Source organism: Numenius arquata, chromosome 12 (assembly GCF_964106895.1).
Source record: "Numenius arquata chromosome 12, bNumArq3.hap1.1, whole genome shotgun sequence".
Classification (NCBI taxonomy): Eukaryota; Metazoa; Chordata; class Aves; order Charadriiformes; family Scolopacidae; genus Numenius; species Numenius arquata.
Window position 1 is genome coordinate 37,853,453 of NC_133587.1, and position 19,469 is coordinate 37,872,921.

The 19,469-nt window shown below is 41.3% G+C and overlaps 1 protein-coding gene across 3 annotated transcripts in view; it reads left to right on the forward strand.

The window, feature by feature from the left end:
- The window catches only part of KMT2C (lysine methyltransferase 2C), a 201,157-nt gene that overhangs the window by 66,608 nt on the left and 115,080 nt on the right, over nt 1–19,469 (forward strand). For all 3 annotated transcript variants that reach the window (XM_074157740.1, XM_074157741.1, XM_074157742.1), the window contains exons 4-6: nt 12,585–12,791; nt 15,545–15,684; nt 17,350–17,459. In XM_074157740.1, coding sequence (XP_074013841.1) covers nt 12,585–12,791; nt 15,545–15,684; nt 17,350–17,459 — 457 coding nt within the window. The remainder of the gene's footprint in view (nt 1–12,584; nt 12,792–15,544; nt 15,685–17,349; nt 17,460–19,469) is intronic.

Here is a 19,469-nt window from a genome sequence, read left to right on the forward strand (position 1 = left end):
CCTTCCAACCCAAACTATTCTAGGATTCTATGACTTCGATTAGTTAAGGTTGAAAGGGTATTATGGGCCCATTGCTTTGGCTGACAAAGCATTGAAAAGCTAAGTACTATTAATTTTGAATTAAAGTAGCAATGATCAGACCTTGTTGCTGACATTTTGGAAAGAAATCTGTTAAGGAGATGTGAAGCAGTTAATTGGGAGTCATAGTTTTCTCTGATCCCATGTTATTTTGGTTCCAGACTTAAATGTGGAATTGGTGTTAGTTGCAGAAGTCTTTGATATCATCGTAACAATGGGGGAAAAAATAGATGTCAGGGGTTTTTTGGCATTATGTCCTGAAGCCTAGCAGAAGAAGGCCTCTCTGATCTGTGACTTCTTGATCAATCATCTGCATCGTTGTCTGCGGTGTGCTGACACTGCCACAGAGCTGTGCAGGGGTGGGAGGACTGGACTCTGGGTGGCTTAACTCCCTTCTCTTAGGAGAAAATATGACGTGTGAAATACACAACCAAACACCATCAGCGTGTGTTAATGGTGGGAGGAAGTGTACCAAGATACAGGTTAAGGTGTGACTCCATAGACTCTTCAAACCTGTAACTCGGGGAAGTAGTTTTGAAGCTGATTTCCAAATGAATTGTACTCATCAGCTTAATTTTTTTTTAAAGTTTTTCTGTTTATATTTTATAGTATAAGTAACTTAATCCAGTGGAAATGTTTATATATTTAGAAATAAGTTTAGGTATGTGGGACATGGGAGAATTAAGGGAATATATTATAACAGACAGTGCAGAAATTGCCTAGAACACAGGAAAGGGCGAAAGCCTCCACCAGAAGCAGAGGCAGGTGTAGGTAGAACCACTTTTGCATCACTTTTCTTTCAGAGTAGAGTATGAGACAATTCTGGGGTTTTGTCTTCAGTAGTGAAGGTAAAGCAGTTAGAGGAGCACAGGACACAGGGCATAAAATGAAGTCTTGCACATGAAATAATTAAATAATTAGCTACTGAAAAATAGTGATTTTAACATAGTAGGATATATCAGAACTAGGATGGGGGTTCCAGTAGCTGAGACACAAGCTGAGACAAAGCTTGGCTTGTGTGCTGTTTTTCTCTGGATCCCTCCTGAGGCTGAGGCTAAATTAAGACCGTTCAAGAGAAGAGCAAGAGAGAAGATGGGTCAATGTTGGAACCTTTCTGAGGTGGGACGTGGGAGTCCAAGAGAAGGATTAACTGCAAATGGGACTGGGGTGGGGGATTTAACAGCAGATTTAGGATCGGTGCTCAGAAAGCAATGTGCTAAAAACCATTAAAATAGCTAGTACCTGAGCCATACTTTTTTAGGGAGGCTGGGGGGGTGAGGCAGGGTGTGTGTGTATGCTTTAAGGAGTGAGTGAATTATTGACCACATGTGGGGAGGGGCAATAATGTCAAGCAAAGATAAACTATCAAGCCTGGCAGTGGTAAAAGTAACGCTGCCAGCTCTTATATATCATGAGCGTCATGGGTTTTGGAGCCTTTTCCTTTGGTTGTTCCTTTTTTCTTTTTATAAGCCTTGTGAGAAGCTTCTGTCAGCCCAGGACTTATGGCTGAGTGGAATCCAGCTTCTCCGAAAGGAATCTGCTCCCTGGGTTTGTGGTGCCTGCAGAGAGCAGGGGAAGTGCAGCCCATGAGGCAGGCAAGCAGCCAGAAACCGGCTGCGATTTACAGCACAGCCCACTTCTACCTTCCTCCTCTGTTTCCCACATTGTCAACTCTGAGCATTAAAAGCTAACGAGAATGGCCTGAAAGCACAATTTCATAGAAGAACAAAACACCTTTTGATTCATTTTACTTTCCGTCTACTTTCAGAGACTGTAAATTGCATTAATTGCATCCTTTTGCCATAATCATGAAGACAGAACATTCTTAAAATAAAATAAGTAGAAGCTGAGATTTTCACACAGCTTTTTTGATTTTGGTACTGTGGTCTGTTAAATATCTGCTCTTGTGAGACTGTCACTAAAACTACAAAAAACCTCTGGCAACACACCTTCCTGCTTTCCTGCTTTGCTTGTCATTGGACAAAGCACATAATTCTCATTCCAGACCAATTGCACTATTCCCCCTCATTTTGTTGTTGCTGCTAAGATCAACTTTGGAGCCTGGTGCTTTATTCCATCGAAAAGAAATGCTTGGTGAACATCTGTTGATCTTGTGAAGAAAAAAAATGGTGAAAAAGTAGCAGTGAACTTTTTATCTTTGTTTCTTATCTTTTTCTTTTTAATCTTCAAAGAAAGCGCATTACAAAACTTGCAACACTCAGTGGAAAAAGAAATTGTGGAGTAGCAGAGAGATTAGATAATCTGGACAGAATAACACTGCAGTGATGGAAGGAGAGGCTAGATCTTTAGGCAGGAGGGAGTTAGGTAAAATATTTAATGCCAAAAATATGTTCAAAAAATTGTTAAAGTTGCAAAGTCAAGCATGTATTTTAGGAGATCCAGTATTAAGATTAATTTTGAAACTCTGATTATTTCTTTTTTGTGTGCGTGTATTATGATAGAGTTTGTTGTTTAACGTGTTTGTTTTTCTACAAGAATTCTTTCTCCAGAGAATGGACCTTATGCATGAAACAGGGCCCTTGACATCATTGCAGAGTTTCGTGTTTACACTTTCAGATCTAGATCCATGTAAGTGGGGGTGGTGAGACACTGGAACAGGATGCCCCATCCCTGGAGGTGTTCAAGGCCAGGCTGGATGGGACTTTGAGCAACCTGGTCTAGTGGGAGGTGTCCCTGCCCATGGCAGGGGGATTGGAACTAGATGATCTTTAAGGTCCCTTCCAACTCTGACCATTCTATGATTCTGTGATGTATAGTATCTTCCTCTGAAGTCAGTGATTGACTCCTGCATCTGCAAAGTGGAGATAGCATTCCTTTGTGTTACAAAAATGAAGTCTGTAATAATAGTAAAGTAATATTTCAGTGTTGTCTCAATGACCAGTCTAGCCCAGAATGAAATGACTGATTTGGCTTGCAGGGCACAATTTGAATATTGTCGGTAGGTAAAGACTAAGACCACACTCTGGAAAATGAGAAAAGAGTTAAATATGTACTGATTGTCCATCCTGTCTGTTCATGCATTGACTAGAGAAATGGTCTCAAGAAGAATTTTATGACGAATTGATGTTGAAGCAACTCTACCTCAGATTTATAAGGCAGGAAAGGGCCTTTGAAAATTATCTATTTCACCTCCTTTTCTGAGGCAGATATCTACAGCTATCATTCCTGAATGTAGTTTACATAAATTGCTCTTAAATCTTCCAATAATAAAAACTCCATATCTTCCCTAAACAGTCCCTTCCAGTCTCTTCTTTGTTTTTACTGTTGGAAACACTTCCCTCACGTCTAACCCACACTCTCATTCTGGGTTTATCCCATTACTACTTGTACCATCTGCCAAGGATAACGAAGGATAGATTTGTGCGAAAGGCTCTTGATTTATTTCCCAGCATGCTTTATCTCGTAACAAAAATCCCAAATTTGTTCAGACTTTCCTTGTAGATGATGATGTCTCCTTGAGCTCTGATTCTTCTCGCTGGTTTGAGTTCTCTCCAGATGGTCTGCATCTTTCTTGAAGCACAGAAGGCGTATTGCCCAAATGGAGCCAAAGAAAGGTTTCACAGGCAGCCTTAATCCTGCCTTTCTCTTGGGTTGAACAACTGACATTGTGACCATAGGGTGTTTAATGCTCTCACGTAGAACTCTCGCCTTGTGGGATTTGACACCCATGAGCAATGACGTTCATGACTGGGCCTGTAAGTTGCATGAACCTTTGCTCCTTGAATTAATCTCTTGCATAAAATGGTCCGACCACAGAAACCATACTTGGAAGTGTCTCCTGCCCTGTGTGAGCAGGTGCTCCGGGTCTCTGGAGTCCCACTCTCAGCCTCTCACGGATGCTTTTAGGCAGTTTTTCTGTCTCTCTTCTATCCTACCAAGGCTGCTTGTCTCCACCTGGGTCTGTCCTGCTGCTTACGTGCAGCTGTCCTGCCCCTGATGGGCAGGAAGCCCAGCGTTGGCTGGTCAGGTCTGCTGAGTGGACAGATTTTCTTTCCCCTGAGAGATGGCAGTCAGAGAGACAGAAGCACCCCATGAGCAGGATTTCGGTCAGTCAGGCCATGCTGAAGTCTGGCAGTCTGTCAGACCACGCTGAGGGACTGACAGTGATGCTGGTTACACAGTGTCCCATGTAGACCAAGCTCAGAAGTGGATGGGATGCCGCTTTGTCAGAGGGTTGCACAGATACATGTTAATCATCAAGCGACGGTAAGAGGCTGGGATCTTTAGTTCTGTTCCAGTGTTGAGCGAACACAACATCTTCTCTCATTTCTTCTAAATGTCATCTTTTGTGGTTTTTTTTCACCTCCACCTTTCTCTGTCAGACTTGTCATTTTTCGTGTTTTTGACTTCTCGTACTATTCCCCTTCTCTTTACTTTTCTAATCCTAGTCTTTGCTAGTCAGTTCTAATTGTTTCAGTGTCCACTCAGTTGTGGGTTTTCTTTTTTGGCTCTTCACCTGATCCGCATTTTCTTTCTCTCCATCTCCGGTGGCTCCCAGACAGGTGTTTGTGATAGGGTATTTAATCTCACTCCTTGCTCCATTTTCCTGTTCATTTTCTTGTCAGCTGAGGCTGTGTCCTCTTCCCGCTTCCTTGGGCTTTCTGTGTGACCTGTGTTATTCCCCACACTCGATTGTCCTGTCTCTCCATCACCTTCCATCTCCCTTGCACAGCAGTCCCTCTCCCGTGCTCTACCTGTTCATTCATTGTTCCTTCCTTCACTTCCATTTCACAGCTGATGGAAAGTACAGGCAATTTAAATAACAAAATCTGGACTCCCACCATCCCTAGGCTGTAGTTGCAGGGATGATTCCTGTGAGAGTCTCCAGCCTTTGCCAGGAGGATGTTCCTTCACGGGGCAGGGATGGTGCACATGGAGTCTGCCTGCACATGGGGACCGAGAGAGAATGGAGCTCAATGAAGAAAGAATTTTTGAGCTTGAAGCTTCAATGTGCTAAAGCTTGAGCACGTGTGGTCTACTTGGTGAGGTTAGAAGCATTTGGAGAAATGAGTTTGGACTAATTTTCATAGAGTTACAGAAAGTGTAACTTCAAAAATGAATATAGTAAAACTTAAAAAGTTTCACAGAGCAGCAAAAAAGATTGATCAAAGACATGGAGTAGCTTCTTTTGGGAAGCCAGGACCCTCCAGTCTGTAAAAGAGATTGGAGGAGGAAGATGAGAGGCTTTCAAAATCGTAGGTGGCATGGGGAGGGTGGCTGTATATTGACTGTTGAGTTTCTTTTAATGCAAGAAACTGAGAGTCATCAAGTGAAACTATCAAGGATTAGATGCAAAATAAAAGGAGGTGATTCTTTGCGGAGCAGGTAGCCGTCTAGAGTGCCGTGGAAATCCTTGCCAGAGGATGCCGTGGATTGCTGAAAATTTACGTGCGGTCAGGAGCAGACCGGGCAAGTTCATGAAAGAGAAACGGAGAATTATGGAATATATAGGAATCACAGCTGATACAGGGAGGCCCTGAACTGAAAGTACTGGGGGGCACAGGTAGTATCATCTGTTTGCCCTGCTCTTTAATATCCCCTGTGCCTGTCCTTGTCCTATCTAACACTGACCGTACGGGGCTGGATGAACCTTTAATCTGACCCAGCACAGTTCTGACTCAAGAGCCCTACTCTGTTGTATTTCATCTCTTCTGTAAACGTACTTCCAAAGAAAAAACACAAAGTTTGAATTAATGCAGAGCAGCATATTTTTCCATTCCCTAATGGGACTGAACCATTTTGAGGGAACTTTCTTGAAAAACTGCTATTTAAAGCCAAGTTGGTATATGTTAAATTTCAGTAATTTTCAGGTAGTAAGACCCTACTTACTGTTCATACCAAGTTGCCTCCTGAGAGGTGCTGCCACCTCTGCCAGGTTTATGAAGTTTTGGTGTGATCTGTGTTGATTTGCCAAGAGAGGGAATTTGGCTTGAACAGACAATACTTTCCGGGCACAAAGGCACACCAAAGATACGGGCCACAGTACTTTTCTGTTCTTTGGAGTTTATCACTCAGAAGTTAAATAACCTCTCAAATTTGCCTGAAGTATCACCTGGCAGGTATGCTCACAGATGATTCTACACGGGGTTTTGTTTGAGACTACAAGTCAGTTCCATTGGACGTTAAAGAATGATTTCTAGATGGTCTTGGAGCAGACCTCTAAATTCATGTTATTCGTCACTGGTATTCTGGTAACCTCTCCTGTATTAAGGGTATGTGAAATCCTAACTGAGGTGTAAACATTTGTTTAAAATAACGCTGACACGTTGATGGTGAACAAGAGCATATTTTCATATTTTTTAAATTTTAAGATGGCAGTAAAATGTCTTGGTTTAGTAGTGGTGTTTGGAGGATAATGTTTTCTTTCTTTCAAATGAGAAGAGTATCATTAAGTTGATTATATGGCTGTAGAACTCCAACTGTGCTCGTTTGGAAAAATTGAAAAGCAGTTATTGTCTAATGCAGTTTAATTGCTTTATGCAGACTTAAAGTATTAAAATTCTTCACCTGAAGTTCGTACAAACTCCCTCTCACCCTTTTTTTAAAGGAATTGTGCTGCATAAGTTAAATAATTGTTTCAAAACTGACTCTGTGTAATAGTGTAATAGTGTCAAGCCACTTCAAAATTTCATGTTGTTGTGTGATTCAGTTTCCTATTGGAAGGAGAACACTTTGCATATCAAACGCTTAAATATAGCTTGCAGCTGAGAACTTTGGCATCTCTCTTTTTGTGGTATCTCCATGTTGCACTTTTCATCCTTCTCTGTCCTTACTATCATTTATTCAGAAGGGTGATTTATTGGGTTATTAAACCTGTATCAATGTGCAGTTGTTATGTATCGCCTAATGAGCTTTCTTTGGTAACTTCCTTTCAAGCTTCTTCATTATTGAAGTCCAGATATTTACAGGATATTTAGATGAAGCTGAAAAGCTTAGTCTAAAACCCAGAGTTTTAGAATAACTTCACCTCTGTGAATATCCCACATACCCTAGAACTCACCCTGATGCAGATCCTCGGCGTTGTTTTAAGCCAGAAATCTTTTTTTTTCACTTTAAATGCAGCTTGTGCGTCTTGATTTGAATTTACATAAATGATGCAGTGGTGCATCTTCACTAAGGAGGAAAACAATTTACTCTTTAAATAACACAAAACGAGAGCGAAAGCAAAGTAGTTCGTGCATTGGCACAACCTGGTGTAGCTAAATAAATAGCAGGTCCCCTGTAGTGTTTAATTTAGCCTTTTAACATATGTTAAAACTACTAACAGGGTTAGGTGGGAGAAGAATTCTCAAGGCCAATACTCATCAGTCCGCTTCAGTAATCAGTACAAATGATGCTCTGAAGTTCTGTTTTGCTCCTAAATATTCCATTTCATTGTGCTGAGCTAAATTTTAATTGTGAAAAATAGATGTTAAAAACGTTTTAAATTTCTGTAACACCTTTGCCAACACAACCCAAATTTTTACGCTTCTCATTTTCACCTTTCAAAAATGCTAAAGTGTGTGTGAAAAAGACATCCTGAAGGCATTTCCAGACACTAAAGAAAATTATTGCATAATTCCTTTAAAAATAAACAAAACTCATAGCAAAAATCAAATTATACCCTCTTCACCTTCTTTTTCAGCCCAAAGCGTGAATGAAATAGATCTTTATTATTACGCATTCCAATTATTTGCTTTAAAACTTTAGTGCAATCATTATCATAGCAAATGGCAGTAGTGATGATCTGTAGCTTAGTATTTAATGTTAAGGCTATGGTTATAGGCAGTGGATCTTACTGGAATTGCTGTGCCTTGGGTTTTCTCAGATATAACCCATTGGGTTTTCCTGTTTAAACAGCAACAGTGACCTCTGCTTTTAATGAGATTGGTTGGAAAGGTGAATGCACAGTAAAACTTTTTTGATAATTGGCATCCCACAGCAGGCTGGGAGGGATTTGAGGGGAGAGAAGAGCATCTCTTGAGCTGAATCCATGAGTTTGTATTTCTCCTGCTGTTGACCGCTTCCGTTCATCTCTGTAGGACTCTTGGATTCCCCTGTGCATGTTCTCCTGAAAGAAGGGGACCTTTAACACCTCTCTGCAGAGCAGACGGCTGCAGGATTTTCTTTAGTCTGCCTCCTTCACCATTTAGTACTAAAAAGGTTGTATAATTTTAAGTGTTGTACTGATAGACATGCTCAACATAGGCCTCTTGCCGTCTTCCTTGGCATTCAGCTGTCTGTGGATCCTGGAGACATGGAAGGAAGTTATTCCTATGAAAATGACATTTATTCCCCCAACTGCGTATGCAGAATTGTGGGTGGATGGCAGCGTCCCGTATCGTTGCAGACTGTCGTGCCTTCTGCCCAGGTATGAACAATAGGCAGGAGAGTGAGAGGTCACGTCTGATAACTGGCGAGGGTCGCACAAACTCACGTGGACCAATCTGAAGATTTCCACCAGCTGCACAGGACGCTGCTCATGCAGACACAAGTGTAGATCTGTGAGATACAGGACACCGCGTAAACGCAACATGTTTACGTAAGTCCCTGCACATCTGCTTATTATTAAGGAGCTCTGGCTGACACAGGATACCCCAGTGCCATCTCCCAACTCGGAAGGATCCAGGAGGGGCTTCTGCTTGCTCTTGGGAGTGTACAGTGGCACTTGGTGGGCTTGGAAGTGTTGGTAATCCTGGTGGTCTGCCTTAATTCTGTTAAAAAAGGCTTTGGGAACTGTCAATTTTAGCTTAATTCTCTGAGTATTTGCAAACAAACCAGAAGATGTTTCTCCTTCTCTGGTTGTAATTTAATATTGTGCAATTAGTTGCCCAATACTGCGTATGTTGAAATGAACTCCTTTCAACCAGAAAGTCTGTGTTTTAGGATGAGTCATAGTGATGGGGTGTCATTGGTCAAGTAGAGGAAATAGTGACTGTTCTTCTCCCTTCCTCCAGGATTAACTGGCTGGAGGGCACGTTGTTTTCCTGTGTCGGGATGTGGACTGTGGAGGATTGTAGCATCTTAGATTCTTGTCAGGGGGGGTTGAGTAAATTCTTTGTGAGGAAGAGGCACTGATGGGGACAACTTGATGAAATAAGAACTTGTAGAAGAAAAAGGCTGAGTGCTGAGATCAACGTGTTTCCTGTTAGGGCATCTTTCTAACAACATCCAAAGCTGGGTCTCCTCTCATGGCTTGGTAGGAACAGACATTACCTTCAGACGTTATTAGCCTTATCGCCTCTTACAGCATCCCCTAAACCCAGTGTGTGTCTAGTTCATTCTGAACAGATTTTTTCCTCTGCATTATGTATTAAAATTTGTGTGCATACAGATGTATGAAATCCTTTGGGGTGAGGTGAAGTATATAAGCACCTACTGGTAGTAAACTACCTGTGGAATTTTAAACCTATATAAGAAGGTAGCATTTGTTCTGGGAAAATTTAATAATTAAGTTGAAGTTGCAAATAATGATGAACATATGTTTTGGTTTGGAGCATCATAGGTATATCTGAAATGTAGTATTGGTGAGCTTTCTCTTTCAGTTTTTCCTTAGTGGCTTATAAAAAGATGTGTGACACATCGTCTCTTGCTTGTTATCCCATTTTGAATTAGCCTGTTCTGAAAATATGCTAATTACGATAACAGATCTAGGATTTGATCTTAAGAGTTGCCAGTATCTCAATTCCGTTATCTTCAGTATGAGAGCTCTTCTTGCATCACAGATTTAGATCCTCTAATTGCATATTGACATATGGAAAGTAGATTTGTAAGTACTTCTTGCAATCCTCAGATGATAGGAATGAAAAAACTACCTTCTGCCCATACAGACGTAACTTAAAATATTTACTGAGCACTTAAACCTAAAAGGCTAACGTGATGGAACTGGCCACTTTGTACTGCGTGACGAGTCGGCAATGGGACATGTTGGGAAGTGGAGGACTGTGGCTTTTCTGGGGAGGGTCTCTGTAGCATCCAGACACGCTGCAGGGTGTGCTTGTTCCTCGGTGTTTGGGTGCATTTGAAGCCTCTTTGCTTAACCCTCTCTGGAAAGTGTGAAACCTTTTTCTGTTCCCCTTTTATAATCCCTCCCCTCTATCTCAGCTCTACGGTCTCTTGGCTTTGGGCTGGGAATGTTCTGCTGCTCCTGGTTTTTATTTCTGCAGCTGTGGCTCCACGATCTGGGTGGTCGCAAACCTTCAGCAAGGGGTTCCCCCGGCCCCCTCCCTGCGGCGAGTGCTTGGGCGCTTGCTGCAGCTGCTGTCCCCAGCTTCGGTGGAGCAGGAGCAGTAGCACCAACCATATGATTCTTGACAGCTTCACAGCTGTCCCCACCACGCTGCAGAGTGGCTGTGAAACTCGCTGCTCCCCTTGTTTCGCTGCACTCTGCCTGCAGAAAGCCACAGCTGGAAGTGGTGGTCCGGGAGCTGCCTGACAGGCTCCAGAAATGCCTGCTTTACCCTGTATTCCCTTTTCAAATACTACTGCTTTAAAAGTTTTTGTTTTTGTTTTTGTTTTTAAATTACTGTTTCGTATTTCTCTTTTATAAACCTTAACATTATCGCATATTTACTATGACTTCACTTTAAGGAGCTTTAGTTGCAATTATCCTCGAGTCTTTTAATGAGCAGTGATAGCCTGTCCTAACAGGATGTGTGAATAATTATTTATTCCACTGTGGATAATCTTGTGTTTGTAACTAGTGTAATTTATGTACCACGGTGCTGCCTGTTTAAATCTCTTAAGTCTCCTCACAAGTCTCTCTAGCCTCAACCAGCATAAATAGCTTTCCTTTCCCTCCTTACCAACGCTGGCTGCGAGGCCAGATCAGGTTTCTCTGTAGCCTGGTGGTTCTGGTCTCTGACATACAAATAATCGTTTATTTGTTGCTCTATCACATTGAAAACTAGATTATAAAATAGATAAATGTACTGTTTAGCTGTGAATATTAATTTTTCTCCAGTCTTCTGCTTATCCATATTTTCTTTGCATCTTTTTGTCTTCGGATACCTTTTTCTAAAGATTTTGGAATGTGTCAGACGTTTCCCATCGGCTCCGGGGGTTGCGCTGGCTGACGCTGGTCCTGTGCTCGGGCAGGATCAGTGAGGGATGTGCCGCCAAGGCCACCAATGTGAGGATGAGTGTTTCCAAACAGTACTAGTTGTTTTTTCCTAGTGTTACTCCATGGTGAGGACAAAAAGACCCATCCCAGAGTACGTTAAACCAAGTCGAAGGGGCTTTGTTGGATTATCAGTGACTTCTGATCTGAAACTTCTCCTTTTCTACTTTTACCTTTTTCTGTTGCTGCTTTTGCCTCACCCAGCTGACAAGCACAGGCACTCCGCATTTTTCCTCCCAGAGTTTAATGAATATTATACAAGACTTTAGCCTTAAGGTTTTTTCTTTCTCCCATCTTTCCTCCTTCCGCTCGCCTGCCCACCACAGAGTGCCCCAACCCCAAATGTGCCACCTTGCAGATGCACTGAAATCTACTTAAATGGGATCCAGGCTAAACCAAGCCTTTATCCAAGCGCCTGATTCCCTGAGGCATCTTTTTGGGGTCTTAAGGGGCAAAAATATGAAGAAAACAGAATTGCTCATTTAAGCATAAAAAAAATGTGTTAAATGGCCTTCCTTTAATGCAAGCTGCATTAGTTGCAGAAGTTCACATTTTAAGTTTGTGGATATGTTTATTATAGAAATATTTTTCAGTAGCTTCCATATGATGTGACACAAGGAGCGCTGTCAGAGCTGTCATTTCAATGCTGTTGCTATGTTGTGCATGTTAAAAACATAATTGCAAATGGTACAGGGATGTTCTAGTGGTCACAGTTCTGTAAATATCAATTTCCTCTAGTAAAACCTTTTAGGTATTGTTTTGGTTTTAAACATTAAAGTAAATGACACTTAGATTTTTTTGTATGTCATATGCCCTGGTATGTGTGACTGTAGCTATTGCTGTGATTTTTCTCATTTTTCCATGTTTCATTAAATCTTTTGGTGTATAGGGTTTGCACATTGTGTTACACTTAAGGTGTACGTGCTTACAGAAAGGTATATGTGCAATAACGTTCTAATTGTGTTCAAAAAGGCAGATCTTTGCCTTTTCTGTGATGGCAACACTGAGTTTTTTTAATGGGTGTGAAGCATTAATTAAGTTCTTCCTCCCATTCTTTTTTTTTTTGGTCCTGTTTTCCACCGCCTTTTACCAAGTGTGTGTGTAGAGATAGAGAATTTTTGAACAAAAAGGTTGTATTAATCATTTTAATATTATATGTGGGGCTTTGTTTTGTTAATCGCACACTTTTGTGAACAAAAAAGTTCTTACAACTTTAAATCAGCTGGAAATAGTGTTCCTGAATGCTGAATTCCGATACCTGACAGCACTTGGGAGCATTTATTGTTTTGTTATAGAGGGCTAAATTGGCATGAAAGTTGGTCTTTGATGGTGTATCCTCTGCTGTTCCCCCCCCCCAAAAAAGAATTAATTATCTTCCCTTTCACAGCGAACAACTCTGCGCCTTTTGTTACTGTGGAGAACGGAGCTCATTAGGACAAGGAGACTTAAAACAATTCAGTCCAACTCCTGGGTACGTTATCCCATGGAAAAGCCAGCCTTTAAATAAGAGTGAAGCCAGCGACAGCACCGATGGAGCTTGTGAGAGAACTCCAAGGCAAAACTCAGTGCCGCGCAAACAAAGAGGACAGAAGAAGTAAGTCCATTCTACAATAAATATATATTCCTTTTTTTTTTTTTTTCCATGAAGTTCAGGAAGCCTCTTCACGGGTACTGTACTGCAATAGGCAAATAACTTGTATTTGCGAAAATGTGGTTCATTAATATTAGTCATTTTTTGGAGAAGAAACCCAACTGCAAGCCGTACAGGAATAGCTGTCTCTTCTGCTTTTTGAAGATTGGTTGGTTTCTCCCCTCCCGCGAGAATCGTGACTCTGGAAGAACACAGAAAATAGAGGCAGTTGTCGTAAAGGACAGGTGTAGTTGTGAGGTTGAAGTATGCACAGGAGTGGAAGATACGGGACTTGCGTTGCTCCGTGTGCTTTGTAGGCTGGAGTCATTGGAAGGCTGTGCCCATCCAGTTGAGGCTTTTCCCCTCGCCCTCCACAGCCGGCTCCGGGGATGGCGACGGTGTTGTGGCGGGGGCACAGGCCGTGTTTCTGGCCCTTCAGGAGTGGGTTCCGTGGCAGGTTTCCTGACAGGGTGGGTTCAGCCCTCAGAAGGGCCATGGCCCGAGTCCTCTCGCGTTGGTTCCACCGTTATGAGTTAAAAAACGGCAGGGACGTACCCAGCTCCGCGGTGACGTTTCCTTCAGTACGCGGTGTGCCTGGCGATGGCACTTAAGACGTGGCCGACGGGAGAAGCGCCTTTTTAAATCCCGCCGACTTTTCCCCTGGCTGTAGGGATTCTGTCAGGGTGGGCCTGGGCCGGCCCCGCCGGTGGAGGCGGCTTCCTTCGGCGGCTGCCTGTGGACGTGGAGATGGCCAGGCTCGGGAGCAGGGCGGCGGGCGTCCGTCGGGCCGGGGCCGGGGCCGGGGCCGGGGCCGGGGCCGTGCCGTGCCGCGCTGGAGGCCGGGGATTGGCTGCGGGCGCTGGGCCGCCGCCAGCCCCGGGGCCCGGCCGGGGGAGCGGAACAATGAGGGGGGGCGGCGGCCGCGCCCGCCCCTGAGGCGGAGCCGCCTGAGGGGCCCCGCCGGGCCGCTGTCCTTCAGCTCTGACCGAAACACGCTCCAGAACGTTTAATTGCACGTTAAATCGGGGCGTTCGTTAAATTGGATCAATTTGATCTCGTGAGAAATATTTTTTTTTAATATCGAAAATGCCTTGTCCAGTGGGGATTTAGTTTTTTCTTAACCTTCCCTTCAACTCCAGTGTCTTGAGTGGGAGTTTAATGTTGGAGGTGGCTCCGCTGGACATGGGCGGTGTCCAGGAACCAGCTTTATTCATCAGAATAGGTTAATTTAGTGCTTTGCGAAGGGAGGGTCTTAATGTCAATAGAGCCAGAGTTAGGGAGGATTGGGGGGGCCAGGGTGTTGCTGTTCGGCTTCCGTCACGATGTGGATATCGTGTAAAAAGTGAAAGCCTTCAGGCTTTCCTTGGCAGTACAAGAGGGATGTTACTCTTTCTTTTGTTTGTTTGTTTTCTTTTTTTTTTTTCCCCATAAGCTAAGGCGCTTTTTTCATGTATTTCTGGATGTAATTGTTGAAGTACAGCACGCATGATTTTCAGGAAGGCAAAATTATGGCAAGTTAAAATTCCAGGGCTTATTTCTTGTCTTATTAGTGGTCGGTCATGTTCCAGTATTTTTTTTTTAAATTTTTTTTTTAAGTTTATAAGCAGGAGAGCGGTCGGGAAAGAGGTGGTTTTGTGCTGTCTCAACTCCAGAGAAGTAACAGCAAATGCACACATTTGAGTTATTAATGGGGGAGAAAAAGGAAGTTTAAAGAACCTTACTAGAAAGGGCAGCACCTCTTTTCCTACCGACCGCTGAAGTGTCAGAGGAGATCGGTCCCTTTCATCCGTGCAGCCCGTGCGCAGCCTGGGATGTCTGAGAGAGTTTTTTGCCTGTAAGAAATAAAGGTGGAGGAGTCATTACTTCTGTTTTATTAATGGAGTAATCTGAGTTTTATTAGTTGTTTTCTGTTGATACTAGAATTTGGGTAACCAGTTAATAAGGTTATGAAGTAGATCCTCCCACTACTATATAGTAGTCTTTACATCACGGCTTTTTTCAGTTCCCCCCCACTTCTTTCTTCCTGTCCTCATCCCCTCCACCCTCACCTTTTTTTTTTTTTTTTTTTTTTCCCAGCATCTTGATGGCATTGGATAAAGATAATTATTTCTAAGGAGCTTTTTCACTCGTGGGCTTTTTTTCTGCCTTCCCCCCATAGCTGCTGTATTTTATCCAGACTTTACCTCCGGCCCTGGCCGTCTCCTTTGGGAGTTTCGTCTCCCTCAGTGCTGTCCCCTGGACCGGCTGTTGAGGCCGCAGGGAGAGAGCCATGTGAAAGCTGCAGCTGGTGCTTGCCATTTACACCGCTTTCTTTTCCTTCCCTCTCCATCTCTTCCTCCCCCAGAGTAGCACAGACTGCTTGCTGTTACCTAATTCCCCGTTCCTAGGGTTGGCCAAGTTTTAATATCAAACAGAAGTGGACTTTAAAAAGTGTGTGTCTGGAAGAATTGGAAGAGAGCAGGCTGGGGAAAGGGGCATTTTGCCAAGCGCTTTTTTCTTGTCCATTGAATAGCAGCTTTAACTGAAAACTTCATTACTGGGAAAAATGTTGGGCTAAAGTACGAGGAAGAAAGTGTTTTTTCATGTTGATTTATATTTTATCATGTTTGGAAAAATTTATATTCACTTTGCCTGAGTTTTGGATCATGTACAAGTATCTAGCTAACTGAACCAAGATTGCGGTCACTTCTAAGTTTGTTTTTCTGCTCCCCGTACAGATCTCGATCGAGTATAGCATCATGTACAAGTGTAAGCACCCAAACTGCTTCTGATGATCAGGTTGTCAAATTCTGGGATGAACTCAGTTTAGTTGGCTTACCAGATGACATTGATGTTCAAGCCTTATTTGAGCCAACAGGTAAGATATGTTGCTACATCCCTTTTTTTTTCCTGCCCAGTAGTAGTACAGTAGCTACAACAACAGTGAGTGAAGTTTTTCAGCTGTAGTTTTTCTGTGCTCTGCTGTTTGTCAAGTGTTTGATGACGCTGTTGTAGCTTTTGCCAATGTTACGTGGTGTTTTTGTATAGTCTTCTCTTCAAGTACTGGACAGAATCCTTGTCAGCTTTGTGTGGGGAAATATTTGTTATCTACTGCTGAACTGGTGTTCAAGTAGTAATATCTTCAGTATCATGATTCTGTTTTGGGGAGAAAAGGAAAAAGAAATGAGACACAGCTTAATAGAATTCTTGAAGTCTTAATCCTGTATCCTTACCTAATCTCCTGTTGCTAATGTGGGGTTATCGGAAATAATGGAAGGGAAGATTTAGAAGAGCAGTATTGATAGAACAACAGAGGCATAATACACTTGCGTGTTTCCAGTATCTGCAGATTTTCTGTCAGAAAACTGGTTTGTCATCTGCTCTGTCATTTTAATGGAACTTTTCTTTTTGCTCAGTTATGAATTACTTTTTCAGAAAACATCTATCTCTGAATGCTTTGCTAGTAGTCTATTCACGTATTTTGCCTCAAAAATAGAAATGTGTTTGTGCAATAATATAAAAGCCATTATTTAACGATTGTGGAAACTCATTTCAAAGTCTAATTAAAAACAAAAAAATACAATTTAATGGTTTGTTTTAAATAGTTACACCATAGTGTGCATGGGTGGGTGGGGAGGGTTTATCAATCTAAACTTTTTAAAGTTGTTGTTATTATTTGTAGATGATTCTTCCCAGGCCCTTACAGAGATTTTGGGGCAAGTTTTTTTGTTACTGAATAATTAAGTTGACCAAGTGCCTGATTTCAACAGCTAATGTAAAGCGCCATTTTGAATCTAGTATAAAGCTGTCACAGAATTCCTTTGGAATTATGCATTATTTATATGGTTTTTCCCAAAATTGAATTAGAAACTTCTTTTAAGAGATACTTGTTGAATTCTGCAGTTTCTGAAATTTTTTTTGTTATGTAGATAAACATTTTAATTATATCTCTGTGATGTGTTTGCTGTATTGACACCATTTTCTGTCATTCACATGGTGTTTCTGTCCATGCTGTATTTTGAGCTTTTACAAGTTTTGTGTAGAATTCTAAAGCTTCATGTGAGCATGTTCTATATTAACATACTGATCTGTAGCCGGTCCTTGGGAATCCTAAGTTAAGAGTACATACAGAGACAGATGTTACCTACAATGAAATATAAGATCAAATTTAACTCTGTGTGTGTATGTGTCACATACAAACATTGCATATAGAATCATAAAGTCATAGAGTCGTATACACTCCACTGTTATGACTCTATGATTGGGCATCTGAAAACTAGTAACAGATATACAGAACGTGCTGAAGTGAAGAGGAAGGTGTGTTATGTATCCAAAAACTTGCAGTATATTTAGTGTCTGACAGTAACTGCAGTATATTTAGTGTATAATAAGGATACTAAACATTGCAACAAGAAAAACAGGAGGAAGAGAGATTATTCATTTTATCTGGCAAGTATTTACTAGTAGAATTAAGTTCCATACTTACAGGAAGTGCTTGACAGAGTTGTACAACCAAAGCTCTTTTTCTTTCATAACGCATTAGGTCATTGCTGGGCTCATCACCGCTGTGCGGAGTGGTCATTGGGAGTCTGCCAGACGGAAGAGCAGCTATCGGTGAACGTGGACAAAGCTGTTGTCTCAGGGAGCACAGAAGTGAGTAAAAAAAGACTTGAATGCTCAACCCAGTAAGAAAATAGGGGTGAAGTTAAAATAACCACAGTAGACTAATGCAATACAAGGTATGACCAAAAATATCCACATCCAGATCTCTGAGTTCACATTTATAATGAGGTTTCTTTGGACTGGTCTTCGTGATAAAATCTGCTGTTGCAATTTATTAAAAAGGTTTATGGAGTTGCATGGAATGTGTCATTAACCAGTTCTGAGGTAACTAGAATGTAGGAAGTACATGACTGACCAAAACAAAATACAGGCAAAAGAAAAGTTGAGTTCAAATGAGCAAATGTCCCACTAGGTAGAGGAAGTAATTCTCTTTGCCAGTTTATATTCTGAAATTATATGACTCAAGTATAGTAAAAAAAATTCTCAATTACTTTCATACCAGTTTCAAAAAGCAGGTTAGTATAGGAAAACTAGTGTTTACCACAAAGCCTGTGTTGTTACTTTAAATATTGATAGAAATAAATACATCAATATTTAGTCTTCTAATTTGACATGGTAATGTATTTGGAAAAGTAGGCACCTTTGAAAAGAACAGGCTCCTTCTGGTGTCGTGTTCTGATAGCATTTTGAAATGAAGAAGATGAAGAGACCTGTTTCACATTGCTTTTACCACCCATAGCTATAGTTTTTGGTCATATTAAATCATGTTTTGTAGATGATTTTAATAATTTTAATTTTTTCTATATTAATCAGATGTAATATCAAAAAACCTGTGTAATTTTTGCAGGGTTTCCCATGATCATGTTTAGGCTTATTTTTACTTGATTCTTGAAGTTTTTCATGCATTATATTAAAATAAAAAAATGTGGAGAAGATAGTTGTAAACATTCTCCATTGTGTGGACTAAAAAGCTGCTCTAAATCAGTCTTTCAATACAAAATGTATAATAGAGCTTTCCTTGTGATTTCTGCTTTTACTCGAATGAATGCTTTGCTTTGAATAATTTAATTGATTTCTGTGTATCTGCTTTCAAAATAAAAGACTATTCAGAATGAATGAACCTGACAGTATGAAGATCTAAATGAGCTTGAAGATCTTAAAGCATTTGTATGTGTGTGTGCATGTCTAAAAAATTATAAAAAGAATTGAAAGAACATCCAAAATTGGTAACTTTAAGAAAAACAAACAACAGGCAACAAACTCCCTGCTGAAAAGTTCTCGTTTCCTTGTTTTTGGCTGATGATGGTGGCTTGTAGTCGTTTTGTGATCAGTTCATTCCCATCTGTAGTCATTTTCATTATATTTTGGTTTCTAATGGGAATCTTTGCTGCAGTCTTCAAGCTTGTATTTTGCTCTATAGAATTTCATCCTGTCTCCGCTCTTTTAGTTCCATTTCTTTCGATGTGGTACCTTGCTCCTCCCCTGTGCCTCAGGGTGCTGGTGCTTCACCTTCACATCCTTAGTATGTTTTAAGTTTTGTGTAGATATTTGTAATGCAAATATTTAAATAAGAATTCTTGGATAATCCCACACCTCTGGTGTGGTAGTTTCCATTTCAGTCTTGTCTTTTCATGTGCTGCTCTGTAGCTGCTCTACTAATCTTTGCAAATTCTGCAAATAATTTTTAGATATCCCTGTTGCACATGTTCCGGTGCAATGCAGAGAGATGAGAGAAATTTGAATCGAGTTCCATTCTGCATATTTTCTATTCAATCTTTTCTGAGACCATTGAGAAACTTTCTTTGCTGTAATATGGCAGTCAGCCAGGAAAGAAAGACGTTGTTCTGGGTATTCTCTTTTATCTTTCTTGTGAGATCCTCAGGGAGAGCAAAGTAAGAGCACAACTGTGATTGTCTGATTCTAAAGGAGTAGCTAACAAAATGGGACATCTTTATCCCATGGTCATACCAGGGAATTTTTTACTGTTTGGGGTGGTTTTTTGTTGTATTTTGGTATTTTTTTTTTTGTTTGTTTGTTTTTTACTCCAAGAAATACGGAGCAAACTCTTCTGTAGTTCTCTGTTCCTGACCACGGAGCAGC